At 50.3% G+C, this 14,184-nt stretch overlaps 1 protein-coding gene across 1 annotated transcript in view; it reads left to right on the forward strand.

Moving 5' to 3' along the window:
* Nucleotides 1-2,073: 2,073 nt before the first annotated feature.
* Nucleotides 2,074-14,184, forward strand: part of RNF157 (ring finger protein 157) — a 16,754-nt gene continuing 4,643 nt past the window's right edge. The window contains exons 1-9 of the mRNA XM_023729230.1: nt 2,074-2,227; nt 2,413-2,525; nt 5,058-5,296; nt 6,034-6,142; nt 8,785-8,896; nt 9,290-9,480; nt 9,753-9,818; nt 10,846-10,894; nt 12,622-12,732. Coding sequence (XP_023584998.1) covers nt 2,442-2,525; nt 5,058-5,296; nt 6,034-6,142; nt 8,785-8,896; nt 9,290-9,480; nt 9,753-9,818; nt 10,846-10,894; nt 12,622-12,732 — 961 coding nt within the window. The 5' untranslated portion in view covers nt 2,074-2,227; nt 2,413-2,441. The remainder of the gene's footprint in view (nt 2,228-2,412; nt 2,526-5,057; nt 5,297-6,033; nt 6,143-8,784; nt 8,897-9,289; nt 9,481-9,752; nt 9,819-10,845; nt 10,895-12,621; nt 12,733-14,184) is intronic.

Consider the following 14,184-nt stretch of genomic DNA (forward strand, 5'->3'; position numbering starts at 1 on the left):
TGGTATCTCTGTTAAAGCAGCACCAGATGACTGAGACAGGTAGGATGGCTGAAGGGAAATGTTTTATCTGTCTTCTTGCTGCAAGACTGGCGTTAGCAATGACTTTCAAACTGGAGAGTAGGAATTGAAGTCGGTGAGAGGCTAGGTCTTAGGGGAGGGGATCAGTAGGCTCAGAGGCTGGGCAGATGAGAGGAGTTGGCTCGCCGAAAGGAAACAAGGGAAGAGCCAACTTTGGCACCGATATGTCCCAGGCTGGTGGGAGGGGTGGGGCACTGGACATTGGGTTTTAGGAAACAGATGCCCAAGAGCGGCGATTTTGCTGCGTGTTTGCGGGGGTGGACCACCCAGGGCTGAATTGGTCACTGCTTCAAGATCTTGCTGTCTCTTTTTGCTTCTACATTTTTCCCTCCCTCTCTTTTTCCTTGCCCACATCATCTTTCTGTCTCTTTTTTTTTTCCTGCCTTTATTTTTTTGTTATGACACTTTATTGTGGTCTAGGTGCTTACAGAGCACGTTAGTTTCTCATTCAACAATTTATGTACGGCTTGTTCCGTGACATTGTTGCAGTCCCCACCATGTGCCAGCACTCTCCTCTCTCCCTCCCTGGGTTCCCTGTTTCTAGTCGCCCGTCTTTCCTGCCCCTGCCTGCCTTCTGAACTTTGCCTTTGGGCAGATGGCGCCATTTTGGTCTCATATGGTTGATTGCGCTGAGGTGCACATTCCTCTCCATTGTTGCTGGTCACTTTACAGGCCTGTCTGTTGTTCGGCTGTGATGTGATCTCCAGGAGTGTGTTCAGTTCTAAGTTTGAAGGGTGTCTAAGGGTCCTGCTTTTATTGTTATGTCTAAGCATAAATTTTATTACATAGCTGATGCTTACGGTATACAGATTAGAAATTCAGATAAGCAAAATGAAGAAAAAAATTACCTGTAACTCCACTGCCTACCACATGCAAACGCAAACAATCAGTCCCTGTTTCCAGTCTCTGCCTTTCTCAGCAGGCCATGATAGGGGCTGCAGTACAAGCTTTATTGTTTGGTGAAGTTTCATGGTCCCTGTGGAACATAATGGTGGATGAATTAAACATCGGGTTATTTTCTTCTCTCAAAGAGAAAACATAAGTAAAGAAAAGCACCCTTTGCTTGTCCAGGCCTTTGATTTTTTTCCATTGTGAGTCAGTAGTCCTTGGTTACCCAGGGAGGGTCAGGGAGTGTTCCCACTCTTGCCTTTCAGTAGGGCCAGCCTGCCCTTGACCTTTTCTGTCCGCTCTCCAGGTAGATGGGGTCAGCTACCTCCTCCAGGAGATCTATGGAATTGAAAACAAGTACAACACACAAGATTCTAAGGTGGGTTTTATCCAAAATTCCAAATGAGCTCTTCCTTGGAGGCAGAGTAAGAAATTCTCTGACCTCATGCGTGTCACGGTAGAACTGGGCTCCACAGAGTTTTTGTTGGCTGATTTTTTGGAAGTAGATCTCCAGGGCTTTCCTCTGAGCCACCTCTGGGTGGACTCGAACCACCACCAACTTTTCAGTTAGCAGCCAAGCGCGTTAATCATTTGCGCCACCCAGGGACTCTGTCCTTGCATATTGTTCTGAGCCAGGATCTAGGAATTTCGTGTGCAAACTCTGGAATCAGTTAGGTCCCAGGAGGGTGTTTTCTTGTTCCTCATTTCAGATGGTTTATACTTCGTTCACTTTGGCAAAAATAGGCTGGGAGCTGGTTTGGGGTGCTCTTTTCAGCTCAGTTTGCCAGCAGGGTTCCTTCATTGCCCCTCCACCTGTAGCTTTGCGGTCTCCTGGGTCCCTTCAGCTCAGACTGTCAGAGCAGATCAGAGCTGAGCCCTAGATGGTGAGCTTGCCAGTCCCAGCCTCCCAGCTTCCCGTAACCATTCCCCAGAATCAGTGAAACTCAGTATGTGAAGGCACTTGGTAAACTGTAAAGTCCAATGTAAATGTAAGATTTGTGCGTAGTACTTGCCTCAGCTCCTCAGCCAGGCTGCCTTGTCAGTAGAGTGTGTGGCGTGAAGGTCTTTGTGCCACTGGCAAACTTTCTGTTTCCCTGGCAGGTGGCTGAGGACGAAGTGAGTGATAACAGCGCCGAGTGTGTGGTGTGTCTCTCAGATGTCCGGGACACCTTGATCCTGCCCTGCCGCCACCTCTGCCTCTGTAACACCTGTGCAGACACCCTGCGCTACCAGGCCAACAACTGCCCCATCTGCCGGCTCCGTAAGCACCGGATGCCGCGGGTGGGAGTGAGGCCACGTGTCTGCAGACACTGAGACGCAGGCCGCTGCTGGGTTCTGGCAAAGCGGTGCATGCCTGGGAGGAGCGATCCTCCTGGCTTCTGTCTGGGTTCTTATTCATCCTTCTCCTGCATCAGGATGTCCTGATTGCTTCTTTCTTCTTCACAGCTTTCCGGGCACTGCTCCAGATCCGAGCCATGAGGAAAAAGCTGGGCCCCTTGTCCCCAGGCGGCTTTAACCCCATCATCTCATCCCAGACGTCCGACTCTGAAGAGCAGTCAGTAAGTTGGGCTCAGAACCACGACCCCCTGGGAAGCAAATGCTCTGTAGTCTCCTTGCTGCCTTTTGTCACCTTTCCTTCCTTTTTCGTGTGACGTTGTAGCACGTAACACAACCTTGGCGCACCGAGGTGAGCGGCTGAGATCCTGTGGTGTCAGAACCAACCGGTGTTACAGTGGAAGATTGGATACTGGTCACTAAGCCTCCCTCTTCCTCCTTGGGCCCCCAGTGTCCAGTTAATATTTACCATTTCTAGAGCCTTCTGCTGACAGTGTGCACTCCAGGGGGTCTGGCTGTGAAACTCCCACAAGCAGAAACAAGGGAATGGTTGTCTGGGATTTGAGTACAATTTACTATCTTTATCTGAATCCTTGAAGAAGATAACTGTTTTTCTTTCTCTCATTTCCTGGTTTCACCGGCTGAGAGCTGAGCCGATGAAATGACTCAGTTTCACTGTGTGAGGGAGAGTGCTGGGGCCTAGCCTCGGAGCTGGGCAGTGACAGAACAGCAGATACTGCCTTCTGCAGATTAACCCACCACGGAAGGGAGCTCTTATTCAGTAAATGGTCTTGGGATAATTTGTTAGTTATTTAAAGAGGAAAAATCAGTTTAGCACTTTACTCCTTACCAGATAATAAATTCCGGAGGGAGTAACTAGTTAACTACATTAAAAACCAAGCAGAACACTGAAAACTTAGAATAAATTATAGATGACTATTTAGTTCACTTTGGATGGAGGGGCCTCTCGAAACTTAAAAGCAGTGGAAAACTACAGACAAAGAGGAAAGAAATCTGTAAATTTCACTCCATAAAAAATTTTAAACTTCAGAAATCGAAAAGCGACCAAAATTAAAAGGCAAAACAACAAATTGATTTTTTAAAAAGTATATATGACATACATGTCAGAGGAAAGGCTAATTAATACCATTGACAGCTCATATGAATAAAAAACATGAATAAAACAGTAGATAAGTGGGCAAAGGATGTGAACAACAAATTCTCAAAAGAAGCATAGCTGGTAATAAAAATGAGGTCCAGCCACACAAAAAACAAAAACAACGCAAATTAAAACGAGATCCCGTTTTTCGCCTTTCAAATTAGAAAAAATTTTAAAGACACTCCATGCTGGCAGAGAAACAGTGAGATAGACACTTGGTACTGCTGGTAGGAGTATAACTCGATAGGTTGCTTTAGGGCAGGGAAAAAGACAGACCGAAAAAACAGCTATATATATCAAGAGCCTTAAAAATATCCATCGCGAAAAAAGGAAAAAATATATATATTCATCCCGAGACTAGAGGAACCCTCGAGACTATCGCCCTGAGATACCCTTTAAACCCTGAACTGAAACTGCTCCCGGAAGTCACCTTTCAGCTAACTAACAAATTGGCTCATAAAATAAACAGTATCACCCGTAAGTACTGTGCTCCTTTAAAAAAAAAAAAAAAAATCATCTGTATGAGACAAAACGGTCAACATTTACCCCAAAGCATGGGGGGTACCTAGAAGATCAGGGGGACAGGGAAGCTGGATTAACGTAAGCAGAACAACCAGAGCAGAAATATGGAGAGGGCTGACACAATGTGGAAAATGCAGCCAACGTCACTGAACAATACGTGTAGAAGTTGTTAAATGAGAACCTAAATTTGCTCTGTAAACTTTCACCAAAAACTCAATAAAGTATTTTTTTAAAAATCCATACCTGATAATCTAAGGTCGAAAAATTTAATACCAAGCAAAAAAATCTGGAAAAAAAAGATATATGCACAAGGATGTTCATCAAAGCATTGTTTACAATAGGAAACAATGCACCAAACTAAATATCCAGCACGAGTAGAACAGGAGGAGCCCTGGTGGCGCGATGGTTAAGTGCTCGAAAGGCTCGGCGGTTCGAATCCACCAGCCGCTCCACGGGAGAGAAAACCTGGCAGTCTGCTCCTGTAGATCACAGCCTAGGAAACCCAACAGGGCAGCTCTGCTCTGTCACGTGGGGTCGCTATGAGTGGGAATCAAGGCAGCGGCACCCAACAGCAACAATAATAGAACAGTTAGGAAACTTACGTTATCTGTGAAAAGAGGACATATATGAAGAGGTTTCAGAAATAAAAATATTAATGTTTGGTGAAATCAGCAATTATTATTTACAGATGGATCATAACTATGTAAACAGTACAGAGGGAAAAACTGCAAGAAAACGCACTAGAATGTTAACCAAAGTTATCGTTGTTCGGTGGTTTGATTATTGGTGATTTTTTTTCCTTGTACGTATTTTCCAAATTCCCGGTAATAAACATATATTTCTATCGTAATCAGAAAATATAAACATTAAGAAAAAGTTCTTCCTTCAGCAGGCTCTAGGAGTATGCAGTCTTTGACGTTTTATCTTTCCTCTGCCTCCAGTACGGAAGCTTTCCTCGCCAGCACCCAGACCAGAAGTAAAAGAAAACACTTTTCCAGTATAGAGTAAGAAACACGAGCATGCCGCGAGAAGAAGAGTGTTTAATTAATTTTTCACCCTGTCTCTGGTTCCCCAGTCCTCAGAGAACGTTCCACCAGGTTATGAAGTCGTATCTCTTCTAGAGGCCCTCAACGGGCCGCTCACACCATCCCCAGCGGTCCCTCCACTTCACGTGCTTGGAGACAGCCACCTCTCAGGAATGCTGCCTTCGTATGGCAGTGACGGTCATCTGCCCCCTGTCAGGACGCTCTCCCCGCTCGACCGCCTGTCAGACTGCAGCAGCCAGGGACTCAAGCTCAAAAAGAGCCTCTCCAAGTGAGTGCCAGCTCTCAACAACGTTGACCCTGGAATTCTTTGTGAGATACTTTCAGCCCATCTTTCACTCCCTCAGTGCTGGCTCACATCCTGACCCCCAGGGCCTGGTAGGCCCTTGGGATCTTCTGAGAGCTTCTCAGCCCCACTGAAGACCTGAGGTTAGCTGTTGGAGGGGAAGGGATCCCATCTCTGAAGACAGGAAAATAAGGTGGTACATGGGTACTTAGGAGAATACAGATCAGGCAAATCTCTTTAAAATGTGTTTTTTTTTAATGGGGGTAGAAAGGAAGAGGAGGTTAAGCACTGAGGACAGGGGAAGCACTGTGAGGGTCACTCAGGCCCTGGAGGGCATCGCTTAGTCTGAGAGCTGAAGGAACCTTGTGATCTTGAACATTTAAGTCCAATTAAGCACAAATCATAGTATTTCTGTGGTACAATGAAGGAAGTTATTTTACAGATGAAAATACTGAGATCTTGAAAATGGCAGTGTTTTTCCCCAAGTGCAGACAGCAAGTTATTGAAGGAGCTAAAGCTAAAACTGAGACCTTCTGACACCCAGAAGGGGCCTGAGTCCATTTCCAGTGCTTGGTTCCCACCTCCCTGTCCTTCTTAAGATTTGGCTTTCCCTTTAATTCCCCCCGGCTGCTCTCTTCGTCCGTGTAGTGAGAGTACAGGTGAAGCTCTGGTCTTTCAGTGGGTGTTGGATACAGCTAATTCCCCCTCCCCGGCTTCTACAGGTCCGTTTCCCAGAATTCTTCTGTGTTGCATGAGGAGGAAGACGAGCGTTCCTGCAGCGAGTCTGAGACGCACCTCTCTCGGAGGCGGTCTGCACAATATCTCAGAGAAGTAATGTGCATCTTTCTCCCGTTCTCAGGTGTTGGGCTCCGGGCACTGTCCTCCAACCTGTGCGTCTCATCAGGTCCTCTGCTTTCATTCATTCATCAAACACCTTTCTAACACCCTGTGGGTAGCAGCAAAGGTTTGGTTAGATTCAGTCACTCAGCAAGGCATTGAGCCTGTGTCATTTACCAGGCACTGTTCTCTGTGCTAGAGGACAGCAGTGGGTCAGTGGCAGATCTCTCACCTTCCATGAAGGAGACCTGGTTCGATTCCCGGCCAGTGCACCTTCATGCACAGCCACCACCCGTCTGTCAGTGAGGGCTTCCCGTCTTGTGTATGAGATCACCATGAGTCAGGAGCCAAGTCAGTGGCAGCTAATAACAACATTCTCTGTGCTGAGAACAGGAGCAGTGAGAACTACAAAATGCCCGCCCTCATGGAGCTTGTATTCTTGATAATTGGGGTGGGGTGGGCACCAAAGACAGTAAGCAGAAAATGTGTGTGTCAGATGGTGCTTAGATAAGGGAGTGTCAGGGTCAGGGCGGGCTGGAGAAGGGGACCAAGGAGGTAAGAGAGCGAGCTGTGCTGACGCCTGAGGGAGGAGCCTTCAAGGCATCAAGGAAGAGCAAGGGAAACAGTCTGAGGGAAGGTGTTCTGGATGCCCCAAGGAGGCCGCTGGGAGGCCAGTGTGGCGGAGTGGAAAAAGCCTGGGATTTCTACCCGTGCGTCCCTCACAGATTTTATTAACCAGAGGTTTATTGTACACCCTGGTGGCGCAGTGGTTAAGAGCTTGGCTGCTAACCAAAAGGTCAGCAGCTTGAATCTCGCAGCCGCTCCTTGGAAACCCAGTGGGGTAGTTCTACTCTGTCCTGTGGGGTCGCTGTGAATCAGAATCGACTCCACGGCAATGGGTTCTCTGAAAGGCGAGGTACAGTGGAGCATACAAAGACAATCAAATGGTTCCTGTCATTAGGAGCTCATGGCCCAGTAGGGTGGAGGACCTGTCCGTGAATACCACCCACATACTGGCACATAGTTGCTGCTCAGTAGATATTTGTTACCGGAGTCCCGGGGTGGTGCAAACATTTAATGCGCTCAGCTGTTACCTGAAAGGTTAGCAGTTTGAGTCCATCCAGAGGTGCCTTGGAAGAAAGTCCTGGCTGTCTACTTCCAAAAAATCAGTCATTGAATACCCTACGGAGCACAGTTCTCCTGAGGAGTCACCATGAGTCAGAACTGACTCCACAGCGACTGGGTTTTAAGTATTTGTTGAATGAATGAATTTTAACTATAGAAAATGATAAGCGGACTCACAGCAAGGACAATAAAGTGCTGTGGCAGAGATGGGAAAGAGTCTATTAAGTGGAAGAAATCAGAAAAAGTGTTAGAGAGGAGTAGCCGTTGAGCTGAATCTTGAAAATGTTTCGACATGAGAAAGGCGAGAGGGACGTTCCAGGCAGAGGACGGTACCTGCCCAGGCGCAGAGCAGGAAGCCAGGCTTTGAGCAGGCCAGCAATATGGGGAGAGCCTTCCTTCATAGAGGCCCACCTGACAGAGGCGGGAGGGGATTGGACAGGAGACAGACCAGGGACAGGAAGCAGTTCACCAAACAAGAGCTGATGTCTGAGCTAGGCTGAAAAAGAATGCCTGGAGAAAAGGAATGGGTTTAGAGATAGAACCGACCCCACTTTGCATCTGCCTGGGTCTGCACTGAGGCTTTCTGTCCAGGTGACTGACAGGTGGGGATCAGGATCAGGAACGGAAGGTGTGGTTGGGGAGGCTACGTGGTGTCTGTTTTTGATGGACTGAGCTTGAACTCAACGCACGGCCAAGGGGCGACCCTAGCAGGGGGGGCGCTCTGCTGGCATCTGTGGCATCTGTTCTTTTGTCTTCAGAAGGAAAGCAGTTCATAACCCTGGGGAAACCTGGGGGGTCCCCAGTGGCATCACTGGGGTGTACAGGGGGTGCAGACCAGACTGGGTGACACTGTCAGAGGGGGTGACACCAAAATGACTGTCTGTAAAATTTTTATGCAGAGTTTTAGCAGAAATTTATTATTTCCTATAAAAATATCCCCGTAGTTAGTTATAACTTCTTACTTTTTGAACCTTCTAATGCTCTCCGGTCAGAGCTGTCATTAGTACCCAGTTACAACAACACTTTGAGTCACGTGGTTTCGTCTGCATGCACTACGAGCATGCGCTATTGTTTTCATTGCTACTGGTGTTTTTATAGTTGCTGATTTTATCACATTTTCTGGTGTTTCACCTACAATATTGTGGTAATTAGCATGGGGGGGGTGACACCATTAGTTACTGCACCGGGTGACACCAACCCTGCTGATGCTGCTGGGTGTCCCCATGTCGCAGCTGCTGGGTGACCTGTGTCACTTGAGCCGCAGGCTTTGTGCAGCCCCAGCAGCTGCTGTGCCTCAGGCAGGATGTGCTGACTGAAGTTGGCTCGTCCCCTGGGAGGCGTGATTCAGGCCAGGGCTGATGAAGGGATGATAGAAAGAAGAGCAGCCGGCTGGGCTCTGCATGACACTCAGTCCCCAAGCTCCCAGCACCCCCTTTCCTCCTCATCCTTACCCGAGCCCTTCCCTCACACCCTCCCTCCTCACACTTGCGTTGGTGTCCCCCACCCCGCAGGAATATGGTGATACTCCAGAAAGTGAGAATCTGACCTTGTCCTCGTCTGGAGCCGTTGATCAGTCCTCTTGCACAGGGACCCCTCTCTCCTCCACCATTTCCTCCCCAGAAGGTACCTGAGGGAGCGGGCAGCGGTGGGCTTGGGAGCATGACTGAAGTGGCCCCATGTGAGAGGGAAGGGAGGCTTGCTCTCCTGAGATGAGAGGGCAGTCTGAGCCGGGAGAGTCCTGGGTTTTACCCCGCCCTGCCGTAAGGTTTTCCTGTAACATGACTGGGAAAAACAAAACCCTGGTTCCTGAGGTTGGTTCTGAGCTCTGAAACATAGAATCTTGGAAACGCTTTCATCTCAGACCTTTTGTAGATAGGGCAAGGTAAGGGCACTGCTCCTGGCTGCCTGCGTGCAGGGACAGAGCGCTCCTCCCCATTAAGCTTACAGAAACCGTGTGACGCCAGTCTCCTGCCTGGTACTGATGCGCGGGGTTCCCTTCGACTCCTGTCTCCAAAGACCCCGCCAGCAGCAGCCTGGCCCAGTCGGTTATGTCCATGGCGTCCTCCCAGAGCCAGCACTCCCAGATCAGCACCGACACCATTTCCTCCATGTCCGGCGGCTCCTACATCCCCCCTGGCCCGGAAGAAGAGGGAGAGGCTCTCCCTTCCCCCCAGGCTGCCAGGAGGGCCCCATCAGAGGAAGGAGAGGTAAGAGAGAAATCCAGGAATCACCTTGCTTCCCTGTAAGGGGTCTGCCAGGGTCTCTGCAGAGGGCTGAGGAGTGCCGTGGAGAGCAAGGTAACAGTCATCCACTCCAGGAATCCCTTCTGTGGACTCTTCTGATCTAGGAATATTGTCTTAGCCCTTTGGGACCAGTTTTGTAACGGAAGCCGTGTCGGGCTTGCTTGGGCTCTCTGCTGTCAGGAGAGCTTGGGAGAAGAGCTGTGATGGTCATTGTGCCCTTGGTCTTCGTCTTGCAGGTGTTGCCACTGGAATCTCCAGATGTCAACTTTGTTGGCCACCCAGCCGAAGAGCAGGACGCAGAGGTAGCCCCAGTGGAGACGGCCATGCTCCTGGCATTGGTTGGGGTGAACTAAGGTTGGGGAGCTGTGACTTGAAGTCTTCCTAAGAGGCATGCTTAGATTAGGCCGAGGGGGACAGGTGGAGGCAAGAGCAGTCCACACTGTAGTCCAGGGGCTGTTGGAGAAATACCGGAGGACAGCAGAGGGCGCCCTCGTTGTGGTTTGCACTGATAGGCACGAGGCGAGTTTGAGGTAACTTCCATACCAGACCCTGTTGTTGTTGTTGGGTGCCGTCGAGTCGATCCCGACTCATAGCGACCCCATGTGACAGTAGAACTGCCCCATAGGGTTTCATAGGCTGTAATCTTTACAGATCGCCAGGTCTTTTTCCTGTGGAGTTGCTGGGTGGGTTGAAACCACCAACCTTTTGGTTAGCAGCTGAGTGAGTGCTTAACTGTTTGCACCACCAGGGCTCCTATGCCAGACCCTAGACCTGGAGAATGTGTCCTTCATTCACTTAGTGAATATTGACACAAGGTGCCCCTGTTGCAGACACTTCCTGGCACTGGGGACGTGAAGGCATGAGTAACATGGTTTCTGCCTGAGCCTGGTCCAGGGGGAGACAGGATGGCAGTGCCGGAAGTCCCTGATGGAGGTGTGGGAAGTGCTGTGGGAGCACCCAGCTCACAGGGGCACGGGAACGTTCTCTTGAGCCAGAGAGTCTCAAAGGAGTATTTGGATAGGGCTTGGGATCCTAACGGATTTCTGGAAGTTTTATGGTCAGCTAAGCTATAACCAGGGTATTCCTGGCAGACCACTTTGAGTCTTCATCTGTAATGTGACTCACACCTGGTCCCTACTGGCCAAGCATGCCTTCCTGAGCACAGTCTAGTCGGCCAGGGTCCAGCCTCATAGGCATGTTGAACCTGGGTGGGAAGTGATACTTCTGAGGCAGACCTGGAGGTAGACACCGGGAGGATGGTCAGTTCTGTCGTCAGCCCATCCGTGGACTCATTTGACTGAGACTCAGAGCGTCTTTCTTCTGTCCTAGGGAAATGACGTTCCGGAGGAAGAGGATGGATCCCCCACTCAGGAAGACGGTAAAAGACCTGGTCCTTTGCTCCCTCTTACATTCCTTTCCCGGGTGCTTCTTAAAGGGTAAAGACGGGGGAGTGAGTGTGACTCGGCGGCTCTGCTCAGCGCGTGGTTGTCGGGGAAAGGCTGTCTTCTGGATAACATATCAAAGCAGGATATCCGGACGGTCTCAGGGACCTTCCCAGCTCTTTCTGGGACACAGAGGCCCGGATGTCAGGATGAGGATGCTGCAGAAGATACACACGGTTCTGCGGGCACATTTAGTAGGTTCTGAAGCTTCCTGGGCACCTCCCCTCGCCCCCTTCCTGCCAAGGCTTTTCAGCTGAGCCCCGCGGTGCCACTTTAGCAGCCCCTATAGTTAGCAGAAGCAGAAAGCCGCTTCTTCCACATGGGAGAAAGGACTGTTTGGCGGTCGGTTTGGTTTTGCTGCCGTTGAGAAAATGGTTGATGTTGCTGTAAACAGGATTTCGGAGCCAGCAGACACATTAAAGGGGCAGCCAAGGCAGCAGACACACGTTCCTTTAGCAGCTCAGCTCAGGCAAGTGTTCTGTAGGCTGCTGTAATGATTGCTTTACCATTATCCAGGCCTTAATTCTTTACTGGAAGGATTTTGTTTCCAGTAAAGCTAGCAGGGAAGGAACAGCCTGCAGAGAAAGGAAATAGGAAGAAGAGGGGCTGGGAAACACCCCAGGAAGGAAATCCCAGGTGTTCCTGGAACCAGACTCGCTCCCCCTGCTGCTCTGGGGCGCCTCCCGTGGAGGGCACCTCCAAAGCACTCGGGGCCCAGCCTGGACGCAGACCTGTCTGCAGATGTTAGCCTAGTTGCTTCTGCTTTAGCACTGGCTGCTGCTTGGGGAGGTCCAGCGTGTGCATGTGACCTGACAATTCCCACCTGGCCGGCTGAGGGCAAGGATGACGATAAGGCTGTGCCCCCCAGCCTGAGAGGGGTCTCGGAGGGTCGTTGGCTCAGTGCTCAGGACTCCAGAGTCACTTCTGTGTTGCTTCCCCCATAGAATATCTGGTCCTAAAACATGTAGGTTGTGGGTTGTTCCCCTGACATGCCATAGCCTCCATGGCGGATTTATCCTTTCTCCTCTCCCTTTCACCCAGAAAAAAGGGAAGAGCTTGAAAAAATAAGTTCTAAAACGTTCCCCTCCCCTCTTAAATGTCAGTCACTTAAAACATACTCAAAATTACAAAATAAGTCTCACACAGGAGTAAATCTCAATTCTGTAAACGTGGTGATTCCCATCTAATAAACAAAACTAGGAAACCAGAGACCTTTAACTGTTGTCTTACGTATTGACTCATTTTGCAGAGCCTTATGGTCATAAACACCCCCGCCCCGCACCAAAGACAGACACAGGCCTGGGCGGGGGCAGCTTTGCCAGCCCTGTTCTCGGCGGCCTCCCTCTGGCACAGCGCTGCCCTCGGCAGTGGTTCCTGCCGAGCCTGTGTTCCATGCACGGCCCTCCTCGGTGACCTGACTTATTCCCTGCAGAACAATGGATGGAAAGGGGCCAGCTAGGAACGCAGAGCAGGATAGCTTCAAGAACGCAGACACACCCACCCAGCCTGATGCCTTTATTGTCCACTCTTTACCCACTTAGTTATCGTCTTTTTTTTAACATCTGCTTTGATTTGTGTGTCTCCATCCTTAAGATTTTTATTTTAAGGACAGCAAAGCAGAGGACAATGCAGCCCCTCTCTAACTGCATTAACTCCGTTACAGGCCAGAGGACAAGCGCATTTCTAGGTATGGAGTATGACAATAACAATGACTTTGACATCGCAAGCGTGAAAGCACTGGACAATAAGCTGTGCTCTGAGGTCTGCTTACCTGGTGAGTGGCAGTCTGCTGAACCTGAACTTGGTGGGAGACCGTCCCTCTGCTCTGACCCCTGCTCTCACCCTGGTCCTCCCCATCCACGGCCCGGCAGTTCCTGGGAAGAAGGCATAGGGTGTGCTAAGATGCTGGCAGCAAGTTGCCCAGAGAAGTGAGAAGGCTCCGGCAGAGTCCTTGAGCCTTTTGCAAAGAGCAACCCCTGCTGTGAGGGAGAAGATCAGGATAGGAAGACAGGAGCAGACGTCCGCCTTTACCTTATGTGGCCTCTCCAGGCCCCTCCGCCACGAGTGCACAGGACCCGTGTCGGGTGGCCTGAGCTTGCTTCCCTCAGCAGCGAGTTTCAGGCAGACAAACAATACCTCTCTGAGGGTCCCGGACGGATGGCCTGAGCCGTTCCAGAGAGGATCCAGACTTCTCGGGAGGAAACGTGTTTAAGTCAGGATCAGAGAGGAGTCTGGAAGCTGACTTTTGTCGGCTAGCAAATACGCTTTGTGATCCAGTCAGTCTTGAGTTACCCGTTTCACTGTGCACACTAGACTTGGATCCCCAGGGAGAGGTCAGGGGTCGAGGGTGACTTTGCTCCCTGGAGCCCTAACTTTAGATTTGATCAGGGTGTGATTTGAAGGCATGTCCCCGATTTCTTCTCATGATACTAAACTCTGACTCGGGGTCGTTTCTTATAAAGGAACCGTGTTCATCACGCTGTGAGCGCTGGCCTCCTCCGACTGTGTGCACTCACTCTCGGGCTCCGAGGACAACTTCTCTAGACCCGAGCAGGCTAGGTCAGAGTTCCCTCCCGGCTCCACTCGAGACTGTGCTCCACATTGTGTTTGTAATCCTCTTAATCACGCCCTGGAATGAAGACTTGTTTCACCTTCAGAACAGCCACCTCATGGGTCCAGTGCTTTACTCGCTCAGCGCAGTGGCTGGAGGTGTCAGAAGGCCACTAGCTCCTGTGGATTGCCATTCTCCATCAGCCCTGTGGGAGGCACAGGTTCCAGACACTCAGCCCCGCAAGGCTTGCAGGGGGCAGCTAGAATTCTCGGGAGCTACATCCTCCAGCCTTTCAAAGGGCTCTTCAGTCGCTTTCTGTTAGTTTGTCCTGTAGATGTTGCCTAGGTCTCTCAATCTTCAGTGAGGCCAAAAGAGGCAGTGTCGGTCTACCTGCCTCTCCTGCCCGGGGCACAGGGAGGAGGGAGTGCGGCCCCTCGGCCAGTCAGCCCAAGGTATACTTCCTGCCTTCCCACTCCTTACCTTGCTTCTGTCTGTCCATTTGTTTTCCACGTCTTTTTGCCAAACGTGGGTCTGTCTGTCTGGTTTGTTTATTTTCAAATTCATGTGTGTTCTCTCGACTTTGTCTGAAAGTTCCTGTTCACCCTGTGCCACCCTGTCCTCCCGGCCCTGCTCAGCGCGCAGCACCAGGCTTGCAGACCGCGCAGACAGTGGAGA

Source organism: Trichechus manatus, unplaced genomic scaffold (genome assembly GCF_000243295.1).
Source record: "Trichechus manatus latirostris isolate Lorelei unplaced genomic scaffold, TriManLat1.0 scaffold00028, whole genome shotgun sequence".
Lineage (NCBI taxonomy): Eukaryota > Metazoa > Chordata > Mammalia > Sirenia > Trichechidae > Trichechus > Trichechus manatus.